The following is a 21,610-nucleotide window of genomic DNA, read 5'->3' as shown; positions in this document are numbered from 1 at the left end:
GCCCAGGAACCCAGAAGAGCTCCTTGACGCTGGGTGATACAGCCCCTTGGAAGAGCCAGGAACCCTGGGACTTCTCAGGGGAGTGTGGGGACCAGGGTGAGGCAGACGAGTGCGCAGGTGCAGAATTTAGGAGCCATTTACCCTCAGGGTCGTGTCCGTGCAGGATGGGCAGCTGGGGGTGTGAGACAAGCAGGGGCTTTGCAGTTGGGGCAGGCTTCCTGCCCCAGCCCTGTGCCACCCTAGTGCCCCAGTAGCGGGTGTTTCAGAATCCTGGGGCATCCATGTACCCCTCAGATGGACCTGTTTATTTAGCAATGCATGACCAGAGGGACACCGGGCTGGGCCCTCCTCCAGGGGCACAACCCACCCAAGTCCCAGCCCAGCTCTCCAGCCCGCCTCCCAGAACTGCCATCTGCAATACAGACGACTCATGACCGCCACCCACTTCCTCTGCCCCAGGGTTCATGCTGTGGCCCGTGTGTCTCATCCTCGAATACATGTCTTGAATAGAATGATCAGCTTAGCTGCCCCTCCTTAAGACATGGGCCCCTCCAGCATCAGCGTCCACACAGGACAGCTGTCTCGGCGGGGGCACCAGGCGTGGTCGGTAGCAGGAGCAGGTTCCCCGCTGGCAGCCACACTGGGGGCCGACGTGCACCAGATTAGGAGCTTCAGTTTACTCCCTCCAATGCGAATGCTCACTTGCCTGCCTGGGCTGTTGCAAAGACCGGATTTCTCACTAGCACCCACTGTTGTCCCCACGCTCACAGCCACATTCTAGCTCTGTGAAAAATTCCTTGTCCTTTTTCCGTGCCTCAGTGTGCCGGTCTATAAAAGAGCTACGAGCACACAGCGGCCCAGTGCTCCCGGGCTTGGGGCTAAGACTACCTGACAGCAGACGGTGAATTTACAGCCCTCAGCCCAGCCTGGCCCACGGTGGCTGCTCCAGATATGTCTGTTTCTCCGCCACGTCGTTCCACCCATCGGGCTGTGACAGCAGCTCCGCAGGAAGGGGGGGCCACTGACAGCCAGTGGAGACCAGCGCTGGCGGGACCAGCTAGCTACTGGGGTGGGGGGCCTGGGCTGATGCCACCCTCACACTTGCACCTTCCAGCAGGTGGGCACCCAGGCTGCTCTGACCCAGGGCACCCCGCCAGCACCCCAGGTGAGGTGAGGTGCCACCAGCACCCTCCGTCCTTCAGACGGGCTGGCTGAGCTGTCAGGAGGGCAGGACAGCGGGGAGGCACCGGGGCTCTGGAACCACAGCTGCCTGTGAAGGCTGAGCATCTGCCCCTCAGCCTCTTGCTTAACTTTCCCGTCCTGAAGCCCCGAGGACTGGGGCCACCTCGCCCTCAGCTGGGAACTGAGAGCACACATGCCAGGGCTCACCTACCTGGACGCTGGTTACTGTCCCGTCTCCCTGAATGGGCACCCAGGGTCTGCTCTGGGTGCCAGTGGGGCTAGCCCAGGAAGGGGCGGGGGGAGGGGGTGGGGTGGGAGGCAGCCCCTTCCCATCTCCACTCCTGTCTTATTAGCAGGGACGTGTTAATGAAAATTCACACCCAGGTGCTAATCAACAGTCGGGGGAGGGCTCCAGCTCTGACAGGCAGGAGAGGCCCTCCCCAGGGGAGGGGCCCGGCAAGGAGCCCCACTTCTCTGTGAAAAGACTTGCTAATAACTTTAATTCCCCATCCTAAACCAGGGGGCCTTTGCCATGCAAATAGGCTTTCTGAACTGGGTAGTCTCCTGGAAAAGACTTCCTGCTCTGCTCCAGTTAGAGTCCTGGGAGGGGAGGGGAGATGGGGGTGGAGAGGCAGGACAGGGGGTGATCAGCAAAGCTGTGAGGTCCCGCTCCTCCCCCCAAGGCCTCTGCTTTTGGATCCCACCCTCTGCAGCCAAATGCTGGCCCGGGTGGGCCTGGACTCCTGAGTGACGCAGCAGTGACCCCCACCCCTCTCTGAACTGCTCCCCTCCTGGCCTGGGCCCAGCACTGGAAATGCTCTCCCAGGTGGTTTCCCAACAAGCCGACCAACATCCATGGGTAAACACGTCGACTGTGGCCCATCCCTGCAGGGGAATATTGTTGGGCAATAAAAGAAAGGAAGTAGACACAGGAGACAACACGAGCGGATGAACCCTGAGAACGTCATGCTAAGTGAAAGAAGCCAGACTCCAAGGCCTCATGTTGTATGACTGCACTCATACGAAACATCCAGAACCAGCAAAGCTGTAGAGAAAGTGGACTAGTGGGCCGGGGTAGGGGTGGGGAGTGGAATAATGAGGAGCGATGTCTAATACATACGCTGCATTAGAGTGATGCTATGTCCCTAAGCCACATGGGAGAGAAACCAGAGTGAAGGGAGATGGAAAAATCCCAGGTCCAGGCCGTGATGCTCCAGCGCTAGGGGAATAGGGACGCCAGACACCGGAAACCAGCCTTTGGGGCTGGTGTCCCCCAGGCCAGAATGAACGAAGCTGGCACAATCCTGCCAGGGCTGCGGGCTCGGGTCCTGAAGTCCTATCAGGGCCTGAGTGCTGATTCTTGGTTTCTTCTTCTGTACAATGGTTATTCGGGTATAAAATATGGAGAGGACGTGAGGCACAGTAAGTACCCGCTAGTGGAAAGGTATCTTCTACAGATACTGTGCTTTTACCCAGCTTCCCACCAGGTTCAAAGAAAAGACGGACAGAGTCCACTTGCTGCCACATTCTCATCTGAAGCGCCTCCTGCTTCCAGGCCCACCCAGCTGGAAGAGGAGATGCTAAGCCAGGGTCGGGGACAAGGAGGAAGGGGTCTGAGGCTGCTTGCTTTGGGGGCTGAAATTGCAAGAAACCCTCCCAACTTTCCTCTGTTCTTTGGAGGAGGGGGAGGGAGCACTGTGTCCACCAGAGGAAGAAGAAATTGTCAACTGTCACCAGCACAAAGTTTATTCACAAATAAATAAAGACACACTAGGCAGAGCGTCCTGTCCGCCTCCGAGCCTGTAGCCCAGGGGTTCCTCCACCGCGACAGGGGCTGAGAGGGCCGGCCGGGGCGGGCACAGGCTGTCACTCGCAGGAAGGGCCATGGCAGGATCGCTGGGACCCTCTCCCGGACAGAGAGTCTGGGGAGGGACCACTTCGAAGCTGAGGCCAAGAAAGCCTCGGCGCTCACAGACGGGGCGCCAGCGGTGCGTCGTCGCTTCAACGACTCAGGCGGGCGGCCACTCCAGGGGCATCCAGGTCTCCAGCAGGGCCAGCACTTCGTCGGGAAAGAGCTGTGGGGACAGAGGGGACCCCGTGGCCCTCAGCGTTGGCCGCCGAGCACGCCTGTCGCGCTCATGGGCTCCACTCTAGGAGGCTTTAGGCGGGGAACGCGACCGTGTCCCCTGCGCGTCCTTCCCCTTCCCTCGCCGCTCGAGCGCCCGGGCACACGAGCTGTGCTGCTTTGGGGCGCGGGCCGGCGAGGCCGGGCTGCTAGGGGGATGCGGCAGGGCAGGTCCCCGCAGGGGTGTGGCCGGGGGCGCCGACAGTAGGCAGCGCCATGCACGAGGTCCCGGGATGGGGTCCGCGCGGTCGAGGAGGTACCCACCAGAGACGAGGGGCCCGGCTCCATCGCCAGAGCCTGCGGGCCCGCCGCCTCGTTGTGGAGCTCGAGCGGGTCGCAGGGCTCGGACGCAGCACCCGGAGCCCCGGGGTCGGCGGGCGGAGACCCCCAGAACACCGCGGCGCCGGCTGCGGAGCCCAGGCCCGGGCCGCGCGTCTGCGTCTGCGCCTGCGCGGGGCCGCCGTCGGGGCAGAGCGGGCAGCCCCGAGGGCGCGGCGAGGCGCTGGGCCGCGGGCGCCGGCGCCGCAGGCTGTCCTCGCTGAGGCCCAGCACGGCCGACAGGTGGCCGATGTAGCGGATGGCCAGGCGCAGCGTCTCGATCTTGGTGAGGCTCTGGCCGGCGGGCGCCACTGCTGGCGGCAGGAAGCGGCGCAGCTCGTGCAGCGCGCGGGCGAGGGTGCGCATGCGCAGCTTCTCGCGCTCGCTGGCGCTCTGCCGCTGCCCGCTGCCCAGGCGGCTGCCGCGGGCGCTGCGCCTCCCTGCTGTCGGGGTGCGGGCCGCAGGTGGCGCGGGCCGCCCGGGGCTCGGCACAGCGCTGCCGTCCGCGGCGCTGGCCCAGGAGTGCGAGGACGAGGCAGGGAAGCAGCTGCAGTCCCCGTCGGAGGGCCGCGGCGGCCGGGCAGGGCCCCAGCCCCCGGAGAGCATCCAGGCCTCGGGGCGCGGCGGGCACAGGGGCTGGGCCATGGCGGCGGCGGCGGCGGCGGCGGGTCTGCGGGCCGGCGGCCGGGACCGCTTTATGCGGAGACCGAGGTGTGAAGGGGCCCTCTTCCAGGCTGCATCAGCACTTCAAAGCGGGCTCCGGGCGGGCGGGGGCGGGGCCGGAGCCTTGGAACCGACGGGGGTCGGGGGGAAGCGAAGATGCCAGCTTGTTGGCTGCGCCAGGTCGACCCCTCCTGGGCCCTCGAGTCGGCCCCAGACCTGGCCACTCGGACATCCTGCCTGCGCCCCGCGGCCGGCGGGGGTGTCCGGCCAGCTCAGCAGGTCGAAGGAAGAGAGGTCAGAGAGCTGGAAGTCCAGGACCTGGGCGTGGGGCTGCCTTCACCTGTTGGGGACCTTAGGCAAATTCTTAAATTTTCTTGCATCTTCCTTTCCCATGGTATAATGGGAGCCTCCAAGCATGCTGCAGCCGGGCCTGTAGAATCAGGTCGGGACCGGGAGTGGGGCCCTGCTTCTGAAGCTGGCTGGTCCTGAAGGTCCCCTTCCCTGGGGCGGGGGGCACTATGAGGAAGCTGCCCCGGGTGAATCCGGCAAGCTGGCCGGATCTGGTCAGGTTGCTGGACGGTATGAACGCCGGAGGGAAGCCTGCCGCCCTCCAGGACACCCTCAACCTGGTGGGCTAAGGGGCTGGGCCTCATGCCACAGCTGCCACCACTGGCCTCTAGACCGTATTTTGCCACTTTGAGGCAGGTATAAAACGGGCTTTGCCAGTGAATTGTGAGTGGAAATGACACAAAAAGCATTTAACAAAATTCAACACTCTGTGATAAAAATTCTCAGGACACCAGGCATAGAGGGGAACGTTCTCAACCTGATAAAAGGCGTCTGCAAAGAACCTACAGCCCCGTCATACTGAAGAGTGAAAGACTGAACGCTCTCCCCGCACCCAGAGCAAGGTGAGGACGCCGGCTCTTACCGGGCCTACGCGACATTGTACGAGAGGGTCTAGCCTGTGCAATAAGGAAAGAGAAATAAACGGCCTACAAATCGGAAAGGAAACAAGACCGTCTCATTTCACACAACATGCTTGTCCACATGGGGAATCTCGGAGAATCTGCAGGGCCTGCCTGACCCCTCAGGGGTTGAGTTTGCACGTGGTCACCATCGCTGCTTCACGCGTGGGTGTCTCTTCTCCAGCTAGACTGTGAAGTACCTGGTGTCTGGCAGCACGTCCTAAGAGAAGTGGTACCCAGGGTCTCTCTCAGTCCGGGGGTCCACTGTTTTGTGTCTGCCATGGCTTGCAGCCCTGTGAGAGTGATGGCTGAGCTGGTTTGTGGCAGAGAAGGCCAAGTGGCTTGGCACCTTCTCCCTGGGCATCTCTGCCTGCCCCCCTTGTCTCTTTTATCTTCCACTGCCCTGGGCCTCCCCTAACACCTTCCATACCCCTCCTCTGCAGTCGGCCCCAGCACCCCAGGACGCTTATGCCCACCCCTCACCCAGGAGGGGCAGTGCCAACCCGCCCTTGAGGACAAGGGGAGGAGCCCACTCCCGGGCGCAGCCGCAGGACCCACAGACTCCCAGCAGAGCCTGGCCCAGGGCGGCCCTCCTCAGCCTGCCGCTGGCAGCAGGGTCTGCCCTTCCAGAGTCTGGCCAGTGGAGGCCTTCCCGGAGCTCCAGATCCAAGCCCGGAACCTGGCACTGGGGCCCCGTGACAGAGCCCTTTGAGCCCATGGACCCGAGGGAACAAGCGATGGGAATGGAGAGAGTGTTGTGCCCCCGAGCGGGAGGGGGTGCGGGGTGCAGGCTGGACAGGCAGGGGGTGCTCTGGGTGCTCGGGGCCAACCTTCTGCATGTCAAAAACCCCTCCAACGCCCACGTGACTCTGATTTCCACTTGGAGCTGATAGTTGAGAAAACTCAGAACGACCAAAACCTCCTAGGCCATCAGCCCCCCTTTTGTTTTATTGTCATATCTTTTATTTATTGACTATAATTCACGCACACGGTTAAAATAGCAAAACATCAACCAGTCCAGAAGGTGCAGCCAATCTCTTTCCTGTCCTGCCCCTGAGGCCTCCAGCTCCCCTGCAGAGGGAGCCCCCTCACTGGTTTGTGGGTGACAACCCTCTGAGAGGAATTCTTACTTTATTAAGCACGAGATCAACTGCACATCTCCTGCACAAGAGGCCGGATGTGAGGGGGCCGACTGTTCAGCTCTCGTCTCCGAGGATTCTGGGGCCTGTGACCTGAGCATCAATATTCACTGGGTACTTCCACGGGAGCCCCTGAGCGACCTGGGGCAGGAGGGGACATGTGGGCCGGCATGAGAGGAGGCTCTCTGGGATCAGGGTGGAGAGAGGGTTCAAAAGACCCGGGGGTGACCGTGGAGGCAAAGAGTCCCCAGAAATGGCAGGAGAGGCAGGCAGATGGGAGAGTTCACCCCAACCCCAATCTTGGGGTCTTCAGCCTAAAGGCTGACAAATTGGAGGTGCGACCTTTGAGTCCCTCCCCCTCCTGTGTCCCCTGGGGTCTCTGGGCCCAGTTTGTGCAAAGGCTCTGGTCAGAGGACCTGATGGAGCCAAGTGGGGGCAGAGGAGGAACCCCCAACCTGCAGCCCGGGCCCCACCCCCTCGGTCAGCCAGCCTCCCTTTCACGACCTCCAGGCCCCCCGCCTTTGATCTCCTTATCACCAGCCTCTCGGTGGCTTCCTTTGGGAGCTGCCTGAGCTAATGAGTTCTCCAGGCACATGCCCTCCTGCTGGGGTGAGGACTTCACACCTCTGGGGCCTGTGTTGTGACAAGTGCCTGGGCCAGGGCTCTGCTCCCCTGGCCTGAGCCGCCTCCACCTGCCAGCGTGTAAGGCTGGGAACGAGGCCTGGGGCAGCCCCGCCGGACAGAGGGGAGCACTCAGGGGGTCCTTGGCCAGGGAGGGGGCAGGTGGGACAGGGCAGCACCCTCTGAGGCTGGGCCGGCTCTCAGCCCTCCCGCTAGGAACCCACCGGGTTCCTCAGGCCGAGCCTGGTCCAGGGCGCTGCCCCCTCCCACCTCCCGGCCTTGATGCCCTCATTTCCCAGCAGCCCCCTGACACAGGAGTGCTAATCGAAGGTGCTATGTCAATAGTCCCCTTGCAGGCCCTAATCCCGTCCCCACTGGAGCCAGAGGCCCCAGGAGAGGGAAACGGTTCCTCTCCTGCCAGCCGGCTGAGCATCTGCAGGCGCGTCTCCTGGGAAGCTCCCCTCCTGCCAGGGGCCTCCCTGCCACAGCTCGGCACCAGCCAAGAGGGAAGCCCTTTCAGGGGAACGACTGTTACCTGTGACGCCCTGACCTTTAGACAGTCGAGGACAGCCCTCTGGAGTGTGGCCAGTGGGGGTTAGGATGGAATCCCTGTCCTGCCCCGTGCCCCCTGTGTCCCGGGGTAACATGCTCCATTTCTGGGCCCCAGCTCCGCTTCTGGGTTGTGGGGTGAGTAAAACCTGCTGTGCCGATGCTGCAAGGATGGACTCACACTGTGTGGACCCTGCTTCCCGAGGTGCTTTGGGCCTGGCGCTGGGCTGGGGCCTGGCTGGGGCACAGCTCGCAGCCACACTGTGATGCGAGTCACTGTCACCTGTCGATGAGGAAACGGAGGTGCAGAGAGCTGGTTCTCTGTCACGTGGCTGGTGGGCGCAGAGCTGGGGTCTGTGGGGCTCTGTCTGGGCCCAGGACTGTGTTCCTCCTCCCCAGCCCCCTCCCCTGTCTCTACAGGAGGACCCGAGGGGCTGCTTTCCTCCTTGGGGGTGGCCCTGAGAGTGAGCGCGTGGGGCAGGGGCGATGCCCTGGAGTGCTCCAGCCCCCGTGAAACCTTGCCACAGTCACAGGGACCCGTGGAGACGTAAAAAGAAAGAGGTTTCCAGACCCGCCTGGACCTGCTGACCCGGAGCCTCTGGAGGATGGAGCCAGAGAAGCTGTCTACAGTAGAATCCCCCCGAATTGTGAAGCTCGGCCACTCCGGAAGCCACGCCCTACAGCGCACACTCCCCCTCTTATCCAGAGTGGAAAAGGCACAGGGACGGCCCAGCCCCACCCTGGATGTGAAGCCCCCTTGGGTCTCTGATAGATGGGGCCGTGCTTGGGCTGGAGAGGGGGCTGCAGCCACCTGGAGCCCAGAGCAGTCAGAGGGCCCAGCAAGAAGCTCCCAGCCTGTCCCCCACCACCCTCCTCCCCCTCCGCCCCCAGCAAAGGCCCCCAGGCTCCCAGGGAGCCCCTCCAATGGGCACCCCCTCTCCTCACACCTTTAGCTCCTGGAGCCACTGAGTTGGCAAGCCATATGGAATAGATTATTCTAGACCCATGCTAATCTGATTATCCTGGTCATGGGTCAGCTGGATGCGCAGCCAGTGGAAGTCACAGAGGCAGAGGGCTGCTGAGGAGGGAGGGGTGGGAAGAAAGGAGGGAAGTTTAGCGGCTCCCGGAAAGGCGCAGGAGGAAGTGACAGGTCTCCCGGGTGCTGGGAGCCAGCCTGAGATGCTGGGGAGCAGACAGCGCCTCTCTCCTTAGGGGAGACACATTTATGCTCCTTCGCCTCATCAGGGTGCGTGTGGGAGGGTCGAGCCTTATAGTGAAACGTAGGGAAACTGAGGCACAGCGGGGTCAAGGGGCTGAACAAGCTCAAAGCAAAGATGCAGACATGTGAACATGGGGACACTTGTCACATGGCACCTCAGTTTCCCCAGCTGTAGAATGCAGCAGGGGCTCAGACTGCCTGTGGGACATCTTGGCATTGAAATGGCCTCCCTTGGTTAGAGCCTCAGGCCAGAGCCTTGACCCCTGGCATCCAGTGTCCTTGAATCCCCAGCCACAGCCAGCAGATGGCGCTGCCAAGCCACGTGGGATCTCGGGATCTGAGCAGGGCAGACCACCTCCTACCAGTCAGAGGCCTTTTTTCCAGGCGAGGGCCAGTGTGGGGAGGCGGTGGTGGGCACCCGGAGCTAAGTAGATGTGTCAGAGATGCTGGGGCTGGCTTAAGAAGTGCGTGAAGTCGGCTCAGCGTCAGTGTGATGGGCTGTGTGACCCCAGACAGGCCACTGACCCTCTCTGGAACCCAGTCTGCTCATCTGTCCACTGGGAAAAACCTGCATCTGTGTGCAGAGAGGCAGAGCAAGATGGAGCCCGGAGGAGGGAAGAGAAGGGGCACAGGCTCAGGAGGGCAGGGGCCAAGCAGGGACCAGGTCCCCGCCTCCCTACACGCCCCTAGGAACAAAGGCTGAACAGGGTCAGACCACAAGCTGACCACAGCTCTCGGCGGGGCAGCCTGAGGCTCTGTGCCCTGGCTGACTCCCCGATAAAGATTTGCAGGCCCGGCTCAGCTGCCAACTTGGGGCCTGTCCACACCAGCCCCCCAGGAAGCACCGGCGGGGGCTCTCTAGGCAGGAGGAACAGGTCAGGCCCCTTCTCAGCCCCCTGCCCTCGCTGATGCTCGGAACCGCACAGGGAGAGCCAGGACTAGGTGAGCCCCGCCAAGCCGCTGGGTGGCTCAGCCCTCGGCCCCTCCAGCTCCTTCCCAGGGCAGGGAGGGAGGGCGCCCCCACCTCCCCAGAGCTAGGTAGACCCAATAGAAAGCAGAGTCAGGGCTCCCAGGACTGAGCTGGGACTCCAGGCAGGACCTCGGGAAGTGGGGAGCCTCTGGGCACAGGATCATTTGCCAGAGGCTGGGGGACAGGGCATCCCTGGGTGAGTGGAGCACCTCCAGGGGGAGGGGACAGAGCTTAAATGGACCGGATACAAAATCAAGCGGGAGAAGGGTTTTACATGGTCAGTACTGAGTATGTGCCAAAGCCTGAGGATGGGATGAGCTCAGTCCTCGCTCTGGAGGGACCCCCAGGAGAAACCTAAGTCCAGCCCTCGGCCTGAGCCAAGGCGTTTTCTTCACCCTTGGGGACTTGGGAGACTTCAGCTTTGGACCCCACAGGCGGCCAGGCTGGCTGAGCCCCAGGTTCCTGGTACAGCTGCTGGCTGCCCGTGACCGGGTCGGCCTCGACACCCCGCCTCCGGGCTCCCGAGGCTGGCCCGAGGCTTCAGAACAGCTCGCTGCCCTTCGCACAGGGGCTGCTGTCGGAATCATCCTGATTAGAAAAGACTCAAGGTGCGAGGGAAGCCACACTGCCGAGTAACAGCACCACGTTGCAGGAGACTCTTCCCCATCACACACGCCACTGACACAAGCGAAACACGAGAAAAGAAAAACCTAAGACACAACCCCGACATCAAACGTCATCCAATGACACCACGCCCCGGGTAAGAGTCTGCCGTGTGCAGATGTGTGAACGCACGGACACAGGCTGGGGGCCGCCCCAGATCTGGAATCACAGCCAGGCCTCCCTGGTGGGTGGGCGGCAGGTCTGGGTCTGAGGGTCATCAGGGAGACTTGCGTAATGTTTAAATTTTTCACAGGGACATCGCATTTGTATATTACATGTGCAATTTAAAAATAATTCTTGAAATACAGGTGTCAGGCTCACCGATGTGGCACCCACTCAGAGCCCAGCAGAGAACTTGTTACTCAGCCATCCCGCCCCCGGGGAGCACGAGGCAGGCCTCCGGAACCTCATTTCAGAAGTGTACCTGCTGACATGGAAAGTGTTCCACACGTCGGTGAGAACAGCGGCTACAAGACCACGCGCCCTCTGTGGGCCCAAAGGGACTGGAGGCAGGACCGGAGCTGACAGTCCTAACAGCGCTCACAGCTGCACCGGGCACGGAGCCCAAAGGTGGGAACACCCCAAACATCCACGGACGGATGAATGGAGAAGCAGAACGGGGTGTATCCACGCAATGGAAGGTCCTCAAGCATGAGGAGGAGCGAAGGGCAGACGCCTGCTCCACCAGAGATGAACCCTGAGGGAGGACCTCAGGCTACGGGAGATAGCCAGACACCAAAAGATAAGTGTTGTATGGCTCCATTTATGTGGGGTTCCCAGAACAGACAAATTCTCAGAGGCAGGAAGAAGATTAGAGGTGACCCAGGCTGGTGGAGGGTGCAAAGGGGAGTGCTTGCTTAACGGGGACAGAGTGGTGGGAAAGTTCTGGAAATGGAAGTGGTGATGGTTGCACGATGGTCATTAATGCCACTGAAGCTGCACACTTAAAAATGACCAAGATGGCAAATTTTATGTTATGTACACTTTACCACAATTTTTAAAAGTTTAAAATGTAACACACAAAAACTTTTGAATTGTATACTTTAAACAGAATGTATGGTATGTGAATTATATCTCAATAAAGCTGTCTAAAGAAAAAGAAAATATATATACCAGAAGCCTCAAAAAATGGAAAAACAAAAGCCCCGACATGCCCTCTCAATGCCTCTGTCTCTGTTCATGTATCTGTAGGGATGCTAGAAAGCTCAGGGGGCAGAGATGCGGGCCCACGTGTGCACATGCTTCTCGCTGGGTGCAACAGGGGGCGTTTAAAATTCCCTTCTTTTTGATTGCCTATATTTTCTCACTTTTTTGTAAGAAGCATTCATGGCTTTGGTAATTGAAAAAAAAAGGAATGGGTGAGGGAGGGAGGGATGAGAGGAGAAAGCCTTTGCAGACCCCGCCCCCAAGCGTGTGCACATTCCAGCAGGTGGGCCCAAGCCCCCTGGTGGCTCTGGGAGCTGAGGCGGGGAGGCTGGGCCCTCCTCCCAGGGCTGGGGACCGCAGGCCTGGGCACCATTACCCTCTCCCTTTGTCCTTCCCAAGAGCAGCAGGACCTCAGATGGTCCCTCTCCAGCAGGGCAGGCAGGCAGTCTGTGTGGAGTCTCACGTGCTGAGCACATGGTGCTCCCCCATCCTCCCAGCAAGGTGACCCATTGCCCAGATGAGACTGAGGCTCAGATGGGCAGTGAGCTGGGCGTGACTGGCCCTAGGCCTGAGCTGCCTCTGCTGGGCCCCGGAGCTGGACCAGGTGGCCATGAGGCAGGCCCTTCCTCCCCAGCCTCCTTGGCTCAGCTTTCTTGTTGGAGGCAGAGCAGTGGGTCCACCCCCACGCCCCTAGCCTGCTGGGCAGCTCCCTGCATGCCTGTGGTCCCCAGCCCCTCCTGCACTTCCCCAGCCAAGAGTGGCTGCATCCTCCCTACCTTTCTCCACTTGCTCTCCTCGGAGCTCCTGGGCCCAATCCCCCTCCCCCTGCCCCCGCCCCAGCCCCAGGCGGCCCCAGCCCTCATGTGACGCCCCTCCTGGTGCCCCTGCCCTCATGTGACACCCCCTCCTGGTGCCCCTGCCCTCATGTGACACCCCCTCCTGGTGCCCTGGCCCTCACGTGACACCCCTCCTGGTGCCACTGCCCTCATGTGACACCCCCTCCTGGTGCCCCCATCCTGATGTGACACCCCCTCCTGGTGCCCTGCCCTCACGTGATGCCCCCTCCTGGTGCCTGGCCCTCATGTGACGCTTCTCCTGACTGGCATTCTGCCTCCTGCTCTTCACCTCCCAGCCCATCCCCTTCCTCAGAATGTCTGGGGACCTCGCCGCCTAACCCTAACCCTAACCCCATCCAGGCCCCTGTCTTCCCCCACCGCCCCCCCATCCCAGGGACACAGGCCTGCTCTCCCCTGGGCCTCCCGGGTGGGGACCTGCAGCACCCCCTCCCAGCCCAGAAGCGTGCTCCAGGCTCTGAGGGCCTGGCGTCCTGGAGGCCCCTGCACACCCACTTTCCCAAGTCGACACCTTCTGCCCTGGAGGTGGTGGCCTTGTGTCCACAGGCAGAGCGGAGGTGTGAAGGTGGCCACACACTCGCTGTGACGAGAAGAGCACGTGCTCCTGCGGCCCACGGCCCCCCCAACTCTGGGTTCCCACGGCCTGGGCGCCCCCTGGGCCTGAGAGGGACCCAGGGGAAGGGAGGGCCAGGCCCAGAGGGCTCCCATCCCAGCCTGCGCCGGCCTGCACTGCCCCCCCAAGAGTGGAGCAGGCAGACCCCCGGGAACAGGGCTGTGCTGGCCCCATACGGGCTGACCCGAGCCCAGCCAGCCCCCCACAGGCCCAAGCTAAGGGTCACCTTGTGGCCAGCCTGGCCTCGGCCTCTCCACTTGGCTGCTGGTCAGGGCCAGGGCTTGGGACACAACAGGGGACGACGGGCAGAGGCCCCAGTTCCATCACCTGTGAGAGGGATGCTGACACGGACACTGCCCACCTCACAGCACCTGCTACGTGCCACACGGCAGGCCGAGCCGAGGGTCCCAGGGGCCTGGTGGCCCAGCTGAGAGCCACCCTAGCTGTGCCAGAGCTTCAGGTGCAGAGAAGGGTGTGTGTGGTGCTGCACACCTGCAAGTCCACACACTGTGCTCGTCCCCCTGGAGGCCCTGAGGCCCCTTGCCCTGACACTGCCCAGGACCCCAGGAGGCGGCCCCGTCCTCGCCCTGATTCTTGGCCTGGGCTCTGCAAGGACCTCGGGGACCCTCAGGCCCAAGCCCCTAGTCTCTGGAGCCTGCCAGTGTCGGCAGGGGTGGTGCCAGCCATCCACTCCAGCCCGGGGACATGCCTCTCATGACTCGCCGACTGGCCTCTTCTTTTTTTTTTTTTTTTTTTTAAAGATTTTATTTTTTCCTTTTTCTCCCCAAAGCACCCCGTACATAGTTGTATATTCTTCGTTGTGGGTCCTTCTAGTTGTGGTATGTGGGACGCTGCCTCACCGTGGTCTGATGAGCAGTGCCATGTCCACACCCAGGATTCGAACCAACGAAACACTGGGCCGCCTGCAGCGGAGTGCGCGAACTTAACCACTTGGCCACAGGGCCAGCCCCTGACTGGCCTCTTCTTGATCATCTCTAGGAACAGGCCCCTCACTCCCTCACAGGAGGGCCCATCCAAGCCTAGAAAGTTCTTTGGACTCTCCCTGGAGTGTTTCCCTGGGCCGTCAGGAGACAACTGTCACATCCCCTAGTGTTTTCCTTTTTGGACCAAACATCCCCAAGTCCCTCCACCATTTCTTTGGTGACCTGGCTTCACCAGCCTCTGCCCCCCTGAGCCTGGTAGGTCCCCACCCCTCATCAACTGTGCCCCCAGCTGACCACTTACTGCACGTGTGGCCTGCTCTGCCAGGGGAACAGGAGACCATCCCTCCTGGGGGTCAGGCCTCCTGATCCAGTGAGGGGGTACGGGGTCACCATTGTTTCCACACCTTGATGCCTGGAGACAATGACTTTCCACACGGCTGCTGGGCACGGGATGCCCCTGACCCTGAGCTGGGAGGGCACAGGGCCCTGCTGACCCCACCTTGCTAGAGCTGACGGGTTTTTCTGGTCTGTCAGGATCTCTTTATTTACTTTTATTGTTTCACGTGTACATCATGATATTCCAATTTCTGTGTGGACTGTAGCGTGTTCACCATCAAAAGTCTAGTTGCCATCAGTCACCCCACAAATGTGTCCTTCCCCCCTGCCCCCCCCCCCGACTTTGTTAGGATCTCTTGGGATCCTGGCTGTTACCCTGTTTACTTCTTGGGTTTGGATCTTACCCCAAATTAGATCGGTTCACGTCTTCACTCAAGATCATAATGTTGCTCATCACGAGGCTCGGAAGAGAGCTGGTGGCACATCACTAGAACCTTCTTCCAGGTGAACGTCCGTCCATCCATCTGCGGGAACATTGAGTCTGACGTGAATTCACTTAAGCGATCTGCCATCCAGCTCACGTGGCCCCACTGTCGACGACGACACCCTAGGAACTTCACCCTCGTGGACAGGAATTGTCGTGTTGGGCTGCTCACAGCACACCCCCAACATGACAGCAACCTAAACCGGATGGTGATTTATTTTCTGTCACAATGAAGAAATTCCAGGGTACACATGCTGGGCCAGTGTGGCACTTCCACGTAGTCATCAAGGCCTCAGGCTTCTTTTTGCTCCACCATCCTTACTGTGTGATTCTGTCCTTGACGTTGCCTCAGGCTCACAAACTGGTTGCTCAAGTGTCTGTTGTCCAGGTAGGAAGAGAATATAAGAGGGCAGAGCCACAGGACCGCACCTCTCTGCTTTAAGCAGCTTTCCCGGAAGCCCCGTCCAACACCTCCACCAACACCTCAGGGGCCGTTCCACCTGCAAGCGAGGCTGGGAACTGAGGCTTTTCAGCTGGGCAGATCACCACCCACAATAACACAGGGTCTCGTCATTAAGGAAGAAAGAACAGAGGCTGAAACAGACCCCGGGTGGGCAACAAGAAGTGTCTGCCACACTCGTGAACAAGCCAGCGCCTCCTCCGATGACAGGAAGGAGGGGGTGAACCTGGTGTCACTGGCACACTGAGGCCCAGAGGTGATCACCTGACCCAGCAGCACATCGCCACAGACATCCCCCCTGTCGACAGGTGAGTCAGATGAGGAACAGAGCAGAGATGGCCCGAGTGGAAGCCCCGTGGGGCAGGGCTGGACCCAGCTCCTTGGCCCCGCACCTGGGACAAGTGCCATCACAGGAGGATGGATGCTTGTGGGTGCCAAGGCTGAAGGCCGGCTAGACGGACACCTGGGCTGGGACCCGGCCCAGCAGGACAAGCCGGTCCAGCCGTCCATTTCCTGGCCTTGGCTGGGCTGGCTGGCCCCGGCTCCAGCACCACCACCTGAGCTCTCCCGGAGCCTCTGCCCCGCAGTTCTGCTGACCCTTTGCCACAGGCCAGGAGCCCCAGCGCCCGCTGAGCAGGACCCTCACGCTGGGTTCACGGAGGAGAAAGGCTGGCAATGGAGGCGGGGAACCGGAAGTCTCGGAGAAGGAAGGCATGCCCTTCTTCAGGGCCAAGGCTGAAGATGTGGGCCCCCTACTCAGAACCCAGCCTCGTCCTTCACTCGCTTCATTCTGCCGCCCCGAACTGGCTAACGCAGGGCCCACAAACAGGCTCTGTGCTCAGTGCCATGCCACACATCATCTTAATTTACCCAGCAACTGAGGAGAAAAGTGAGGGTAAGCTAGCTGCCCAGGTTCTCACAGTCGGTGAGGGTGGAGCTGGGCCCCTAAGCCGACGTCTGTCTGATCCCACAGCCCGGCCTCCTGACCATCAAACTCCACTGCCTCCCGGGCTGCAGGCCCCGTGAAGAGCTGGGGGCCACAGCAAACCAGGCCAAGGGCCCCCATTCCAGAACCCGTGCTCTGACATCCCACAGCCCTCAGGGCCTGGGCTCTGGGGCTGGCCCCAACCTGGGGGCCAGGCTGTCCTGGAGAGGAAAGGACAGCATGCAGGGCTCTGTGCTGGCGTGGATTCCCATTTTCCCTAGACCCTTTCCTGGGAAATCCCTCCAGGCTGCCTCTAATGGGTAGAGGGTGGGAGAGAGGAGTAATCGTGGATATTCAGAACCTTCCTGGAGATCACAAGGCCATCCCAACACTCCATCTCTAGCTGCCCGGGCACAAGGCAGTGCTATTTGGCAAAAATTAAAAAATGCTAAAGATGCATCAATAAGGGACTGACTGTGGTATGAGCACGCTATGGAATATTACACAGCAGTTAAAAGGGTGAGTCAGAGAGCTCAGTGTCAACAGCACGTCGATCAGAACCTTCAGAATCCAGATCAAGAAATATATACGAAACCTGATGAGTTCGTTCACAACTGTCAATTACACGTAAGTAAAGTCCAGGATAGGACAATATGTCAAAATTTTATAGTATTGTGCAGCCTTGGACGAATATGATGATTTATTACAAATGATTTCCCACTATTTCAACCTAAGAAGTGTAGGATTGCCTGGTTTCTAAGTCCCCGCTGCTCTTAGGAAAAGCAGTAGTATCTTTTCTCTGGGTTTACACCCTTTTAAGTCATGAAATGTTGCATGATAACTGCTTCTTTCCAAAGAAAGCCTGTTTGAAATCAAGGCCATCGTTAATCGATTCCTTCTTTGTGCGCCATGGACAAACTACAACTTTCCTCTCCCCAAACACAGCAGCTGGAATAAAGTAAACAACAGTTGTCGTGACCAACGTTGTTCACTGTCAATCCTTGCTCCATCATAACGTCAGAGTGGTAACTGGGGCACACTTTCTCCAATATCGTAAAAAAAGTTCCTGAAGAAAGTGATGTAATTTCACCATTGAAAGTTTATCTGCACCACCTGCCATTTTATTTTTTTTTTACCACTTAAAATTACCCACTATGATGAAAATGGACATTTAAATCAACTATGACAACTACGACTGAGCTAACATGCGCTGGCCTGGAATGCTCTAAGATACACTGTTGAGCGAAAAAAAGCAAGTTACAGGCAACGTGCCATAACGTCACCTCACTTAGACTGCGTGTTTTCTGAAGACACCATGTTCCCGTGAACGCAGGGGCCAGGTCTGGAAGGACATGTGACAACAGAACAGCAGCTGTGACCTCTGGGGACAGGTTAAAGCGAGTCCAGCTCCATTTGCGGCGTTTCCATTTCTGCAAAGAGAACGGATTAGTTATGTCATTGGAGTAACTAAAAGTTAATTTTTAAAAACAGCCATAAAAGTACTACTGGGCACCTACTACTTCAGGCTGGCAAGGGCTAGTCTGTTCCTGAAACATCATCGTGTTGACCTTTACTTATTGATTACGAATTTTTTTTAATGTTACACCAGCTCAAAAGTCCACTTGGCTCCCCATGGCCTTGGGAGTATCATCCAGCTTCTTAGCCTGACCCCAGCCAAGGTGCACCCCAGCTCTCCACGCCGCCATCCTCGCACAGCTCCCAAAGCACCTTGGGAAGGCCCACTGCCAGGCCTTTGCTTAAACGGTTCCCACACCCAGAATGTTCTCTTTCTACCCAAGTCCTCCTCACGGCTCGAGGCCCGGCCGTGACCTCTCCTCCTCTGTGGCCCGAGCTCTACAGTCCTGGGCCCCCGTTTGGCCCTCAGCCCCGAGTTCAGCCTTTTCTCCCAAGATCACCGAGAACGCCGACGCCGCCTCTAACCTGGAATTACTGCTGAGGAGTGACGGCTTTTACTCTAAAACTTCATATGTCACAGTTTGTACGAAGAGGCTATATCAGCAGTTCTGTGAGTAGACGCTCTAATTATGAGGCCTGTTTTATAGAGAAGCTCAGGCTTAGAGAGGTTCAGGGCCCCACCCCAGGACACACAGCTAGTTGGTGCTGGAGCTGCTCACGATATAGCAGCCTGACACCCGTCTCTCCCCCAAGGCTGAAACCTCACGAAAGCACAGACCACGACCAGCTTGTTCAGCCTGGTGAGCCTGACACTTACCACCGGCTAAGTATTTAAATATTAAACAAATAATAAAAAGAATAATGCCTACAAGCATCTGGAAACGAAAGTGCCTTCTTTATAAAACAACAGCAGCAAGCGTTTCGCCACTTGCCAGGCCCCACGAAGCGGTTCCGTGGATGTACCCTTAGTGCCAGCACCACCCCCGGTGGTCTGTTATGTCATTACTGCTATGAGGATGAGGAAGCCTGAGCCTCAGAGGAATCGAGTGACTTGCCCAAGGTCTCACAGCACACAAAGAGGGTCTGACTCAGCCCTGCTTGGGGGATCCACCTTCCCCCATCATCACCCACTGCACCCCATTCCTCTTCTCCAGGATGCTCTGTTTTCCAGGGACTGTCATTAACTGTGTGCAGTGTGATGACTTTCTCAGTGTCATTCAGCAAATCAGCAAGTGCGGTTCCAGGGGACCCTGGAAGGTTCACGTGTGTCCCCTCCTCCCCGCGGCTGGCCTTGGAGGCCTCCCCAGCAAACGTGCAGGCCCTGGGTGGAAGTCACTGGGCACAGCCCCCCGGGGGCGGGTGATGAGAGAGGCGGCCGCTCTTCGCAGGGGTCCATGAGTCACTTGAGGGACAGCCTAGCCCCTCCAGACCATGCCACTGTCCACGGTCCTCTGGCTCCTGGGCACTCAACCTGAGCGGGCGGGGCAGGGGGTGGGACAGGGTGAGAAGCTCAGCAGCTGCATCCAGATGCGAATCGAATCGTCCTCACACACTTACAGACCACAAGGGCCTCCATCAGAGCCCCCGAGGGGTCAGAATCCACACCTCCGCAAATGGGCCCCCTTTCCCAGGGGCCCCCTGCCCAGACCCTCCCTGGCTCTGTGGGTTTTGACACCTCTCCGTCACCTGGTGGGGGGCCCCCTTGCACCTCGCCCGATAAAAGCTCAGGCCGGAGCTGGCGGGCGGGCAGCCTCCCAGAGCCGCAGCCTGCCATGGCCCAGTCCCCTCCTCTGCAGACCCTCCTCGGCCAGGATCGCTGGCTCTCGCCCCAGGGCTGGGGCTGGGCCGGCCACGCCGACTGCACGTCCCCGGCCTCCTCCTCCGACTCGTCGGGCTCGTGCCCTTGCGACGGCGCCCGCAGCCGCCCGCAGCCGGCGCCCCCGGCCCGCGCAGCCCGCGCCTCAGAGGCCGCCCCGACGGCGCCCGCAGGAGCACGGCCCGGAGCCGCCGGCGGCCCGCGGCAGAGCGCCAGCGAGCGCGAGAAGCTGCGCATGCGCACCCTCGCCCGCGCGCTGCACGAGCTGCGCCGCTTCCTGCCACCAGCAGTGGCGCCCGCCGGCCAGAGCCTCACCAAGATCGAGACGCTGCGCCTGGCCATCCGCTACATCGGCCACCTGTCGTCCGTGCTGGGCCTCAGCGAGGACAGCCTGCGGCGCCGGCGCCCGCGGCCCAGCGCCTCGCCGCGCCCTCGGGGCTGCCCGCTCTGCCCCGACGGCGGCCCCGCGCAGGTGCAGACGCAGACGCAGACGCGCGGCCCGGGCCTGGGCTCCGCAGCCGGCGCCGCGGTGTCCTGGGGGTCTCCGCCCGCCGACCCCGGGGCTCCGGGTGCTGCGTCGGAGCCCTGCGACCCGCTCGAGCTCCACGACGAGGCGGCGGGCCCGCAGGCGCTGGCGATGGAGCCGGGCCCCTCGTCTCTGGTGGGTACCTCCTCGACCGCGCAGACCCCCTCCCAGGGCCTCGTGCATGGCGCTGCCTACTGTTGGCGCCCCCGGCCACAGCCCCTGTGGGTACCCGCCCTGCCGCATCCCCCCAGCAGCGCGGCCTCGCCGGCCCGCGCCCCTGAGCAGCATAGCTGGTGTGCCCAGGAAGTCGGGCGGCGGGGGGCGGGGGAAGGGGAGACCGCGCAGGGGGCATGCTCGCGTTCCTCGCCCAAGGTCTCCTAGAGTGGAGCCCAGGAGCGCGACAGGCGGGCTCGGCGGCCAACGCTGAGGGCCACGGGGTCCCCTCTGTCCCCACAGCTCTTTCCCGATGAAGTGCTGGCCCTGCTGGAGACCTGGATGCCCCTGGAGTGGCCGCCCGCCTGAGTCGTTGAAGCGACGACGCACCGCTGGCGCCCCGTCTGTGAGCGCCGAGGCTTTCTTGGCCTCAGCTTCGAAGTGGTCCCTCCCCAGACTCTCTGTCCGGGAGAGGGTCCCAGCGATCCTGCCATGGCCCTTCCTGCGAGTGACAGCCTGTGCGCGCCCCGGCCGGCCCTCTCAGCCCCTGTCGCGGTGGAGGAACCCCTGGGCTACAGGCTCGGAGGCGGACAGGACGCTCTGCCTAGTGTGTCTTTATTTATTTGTGAATAAACTTTGTGCTGGTGACAGTTGACAATTTCTTCTTCCTCTGGAAGACATAGTGCTCCCTCCCCCTCCTCCAAAGAACAGAGGAAAGTTGGGAGGGTTTCTTGCAATTTCAGCCCCCAAAGCAAGCAGCCTCAGACCCCTTCCTCCTTGTCCCCGACCCTGGCTTAGCATCTCCTCTTCCAGCTGGGTGGGCCTGGAAGCAGGAGGCGCTTCAGATGAGAATGTGGCAGCAAGTGGACTCTGTCCGTCTTTTCTTTGAACCTGGTGGGAAGCTGGGTAAAAGCACAGTATCTGTAGAAGATACCTTTCCACTAGCGGGTACTTACTGTGCCTCACGTCCTCTCCATATTTTATACCCGAATAACCATTGTACAGAAGAAGAAACCAAGAATCAGCACTCAGGCCCTGATAGGACTTCAGGACCCGAGCCCGCAGCCCTGGCAGGATTGTGCCAGCTTCGTTCATTCTGGCCTGGGGGACACCAGCCCCAAAGGCTGGTTTCCGGTGTCTGGCGTCCCTATTCCCCTAGCGCTGGAGCATCACGGCCTGGACCTGGGATTTTTCCATCTCCCTTCACTCTGGTTTCTCTTCCATGTGGCTTAGGGACATAGCATCACTCTAATGCAGCGTATGTATTAGACATCGCTCCTCATTATTCCACTCCCCACCCCTACCCCGGCCCACTAGTCCACTTTCTCTACAGCTTTGCTGGTTCTGGATGTTTCGTATGAGTGCAGTCATACAACATGAGGCCTTGGAGTCTGGCTTCTTTCACTTAGCATGACGTTCTCAGGGTTCATCCGCTCGTGTTGTCTCCTGTGTCTACTTCCTTTCTTTTATTGCCCAACAGTATTCCCCTGCAGGGATGGGCCACAGTCGACGTGTTTACC

The 21,610-nt window shown here is 60.3% G+C and overlaps 3 protein-coding genes across 3 annotated transcripts in view; 2 read left to right on the top strand and 1 right to left on the bottom strand.

Annotated features, from left to right (window-relative positions):
• WDR93 (WD repeat domain 93) overlaps positions 1–5,300 on the top strand; it is a 58,830-nt gene extending 53,530 nt beyond the window's left edge. The window contains exon 17 of the mRNA XM_070266493.1: positions 5,084–5,300. Within this exon, the coding sequence (XP_070122594.1) occupies positions 5,084–5,159 (76 nt within the window). The 3' untranslated portion in view covers positions 5,160–5,300. The remainder of the gene's footprint in view (positions 1–5,083) is intronic.
• On the bottom strand, positions 2,903–4,274 carry LOC111775226 (mesoderm posterior protein 1). The gene is made up of 2 exons (XM_023649977.2): positions 3,572–4,274; positions 2,903–3,257 (listed from the first exon to the last, which is right to left on the bottom strand). Exons 1-2 carry the CDS (start codon positions 4,268–4,270, stop codon positions 3,192–3,194), a joined length of 765 nt encoding a protein of 254 aa, XP_023505745.1. The 5' UTR covers positions 4,271–4,274; the 3' UTR covers positions 2,903–3,191.
• A 14,067-nt stretch (positions 5,301–19,367) lies between the features above and the next one.
• LOC111775202 (mesoderm posterior protein 2-like) lies at positions 19,368–20,738 on the top strand. The gene is made up of 2 exons (XM_023649808.2): positions 19,368–20,072; positions 20,394–20,738. The coding sequence occupies exons 1-2, from the start codon at positions 19,368–19,370 to the stop codon at positions 20,457–20,459; spliced, it is 771 nt and encodes a 256-aa protein (XP_023505576.1). The 3' UTR covers positions 20,460–20,738.
• Positions 20,739–21,610: the final 872 nt, after the last annotated feature.

This window comes from Equus caballus, chromosome 1 (assembly GCF_041296265.1).
Source record: "Equus caballus isolate H_3958 breed thoroughbred chromosome 1, TB-T2T, whole genome shotgun sequence".
Taxonomy (NCBI): Eukaryota; Metazoa; Chordata; class Mammalia; order Perissodactyla; family Equidae; genus Equus; species Equus caballus.
This window is presented reverse-complemented; position numbering and strand designations above follow the sequence as displayed.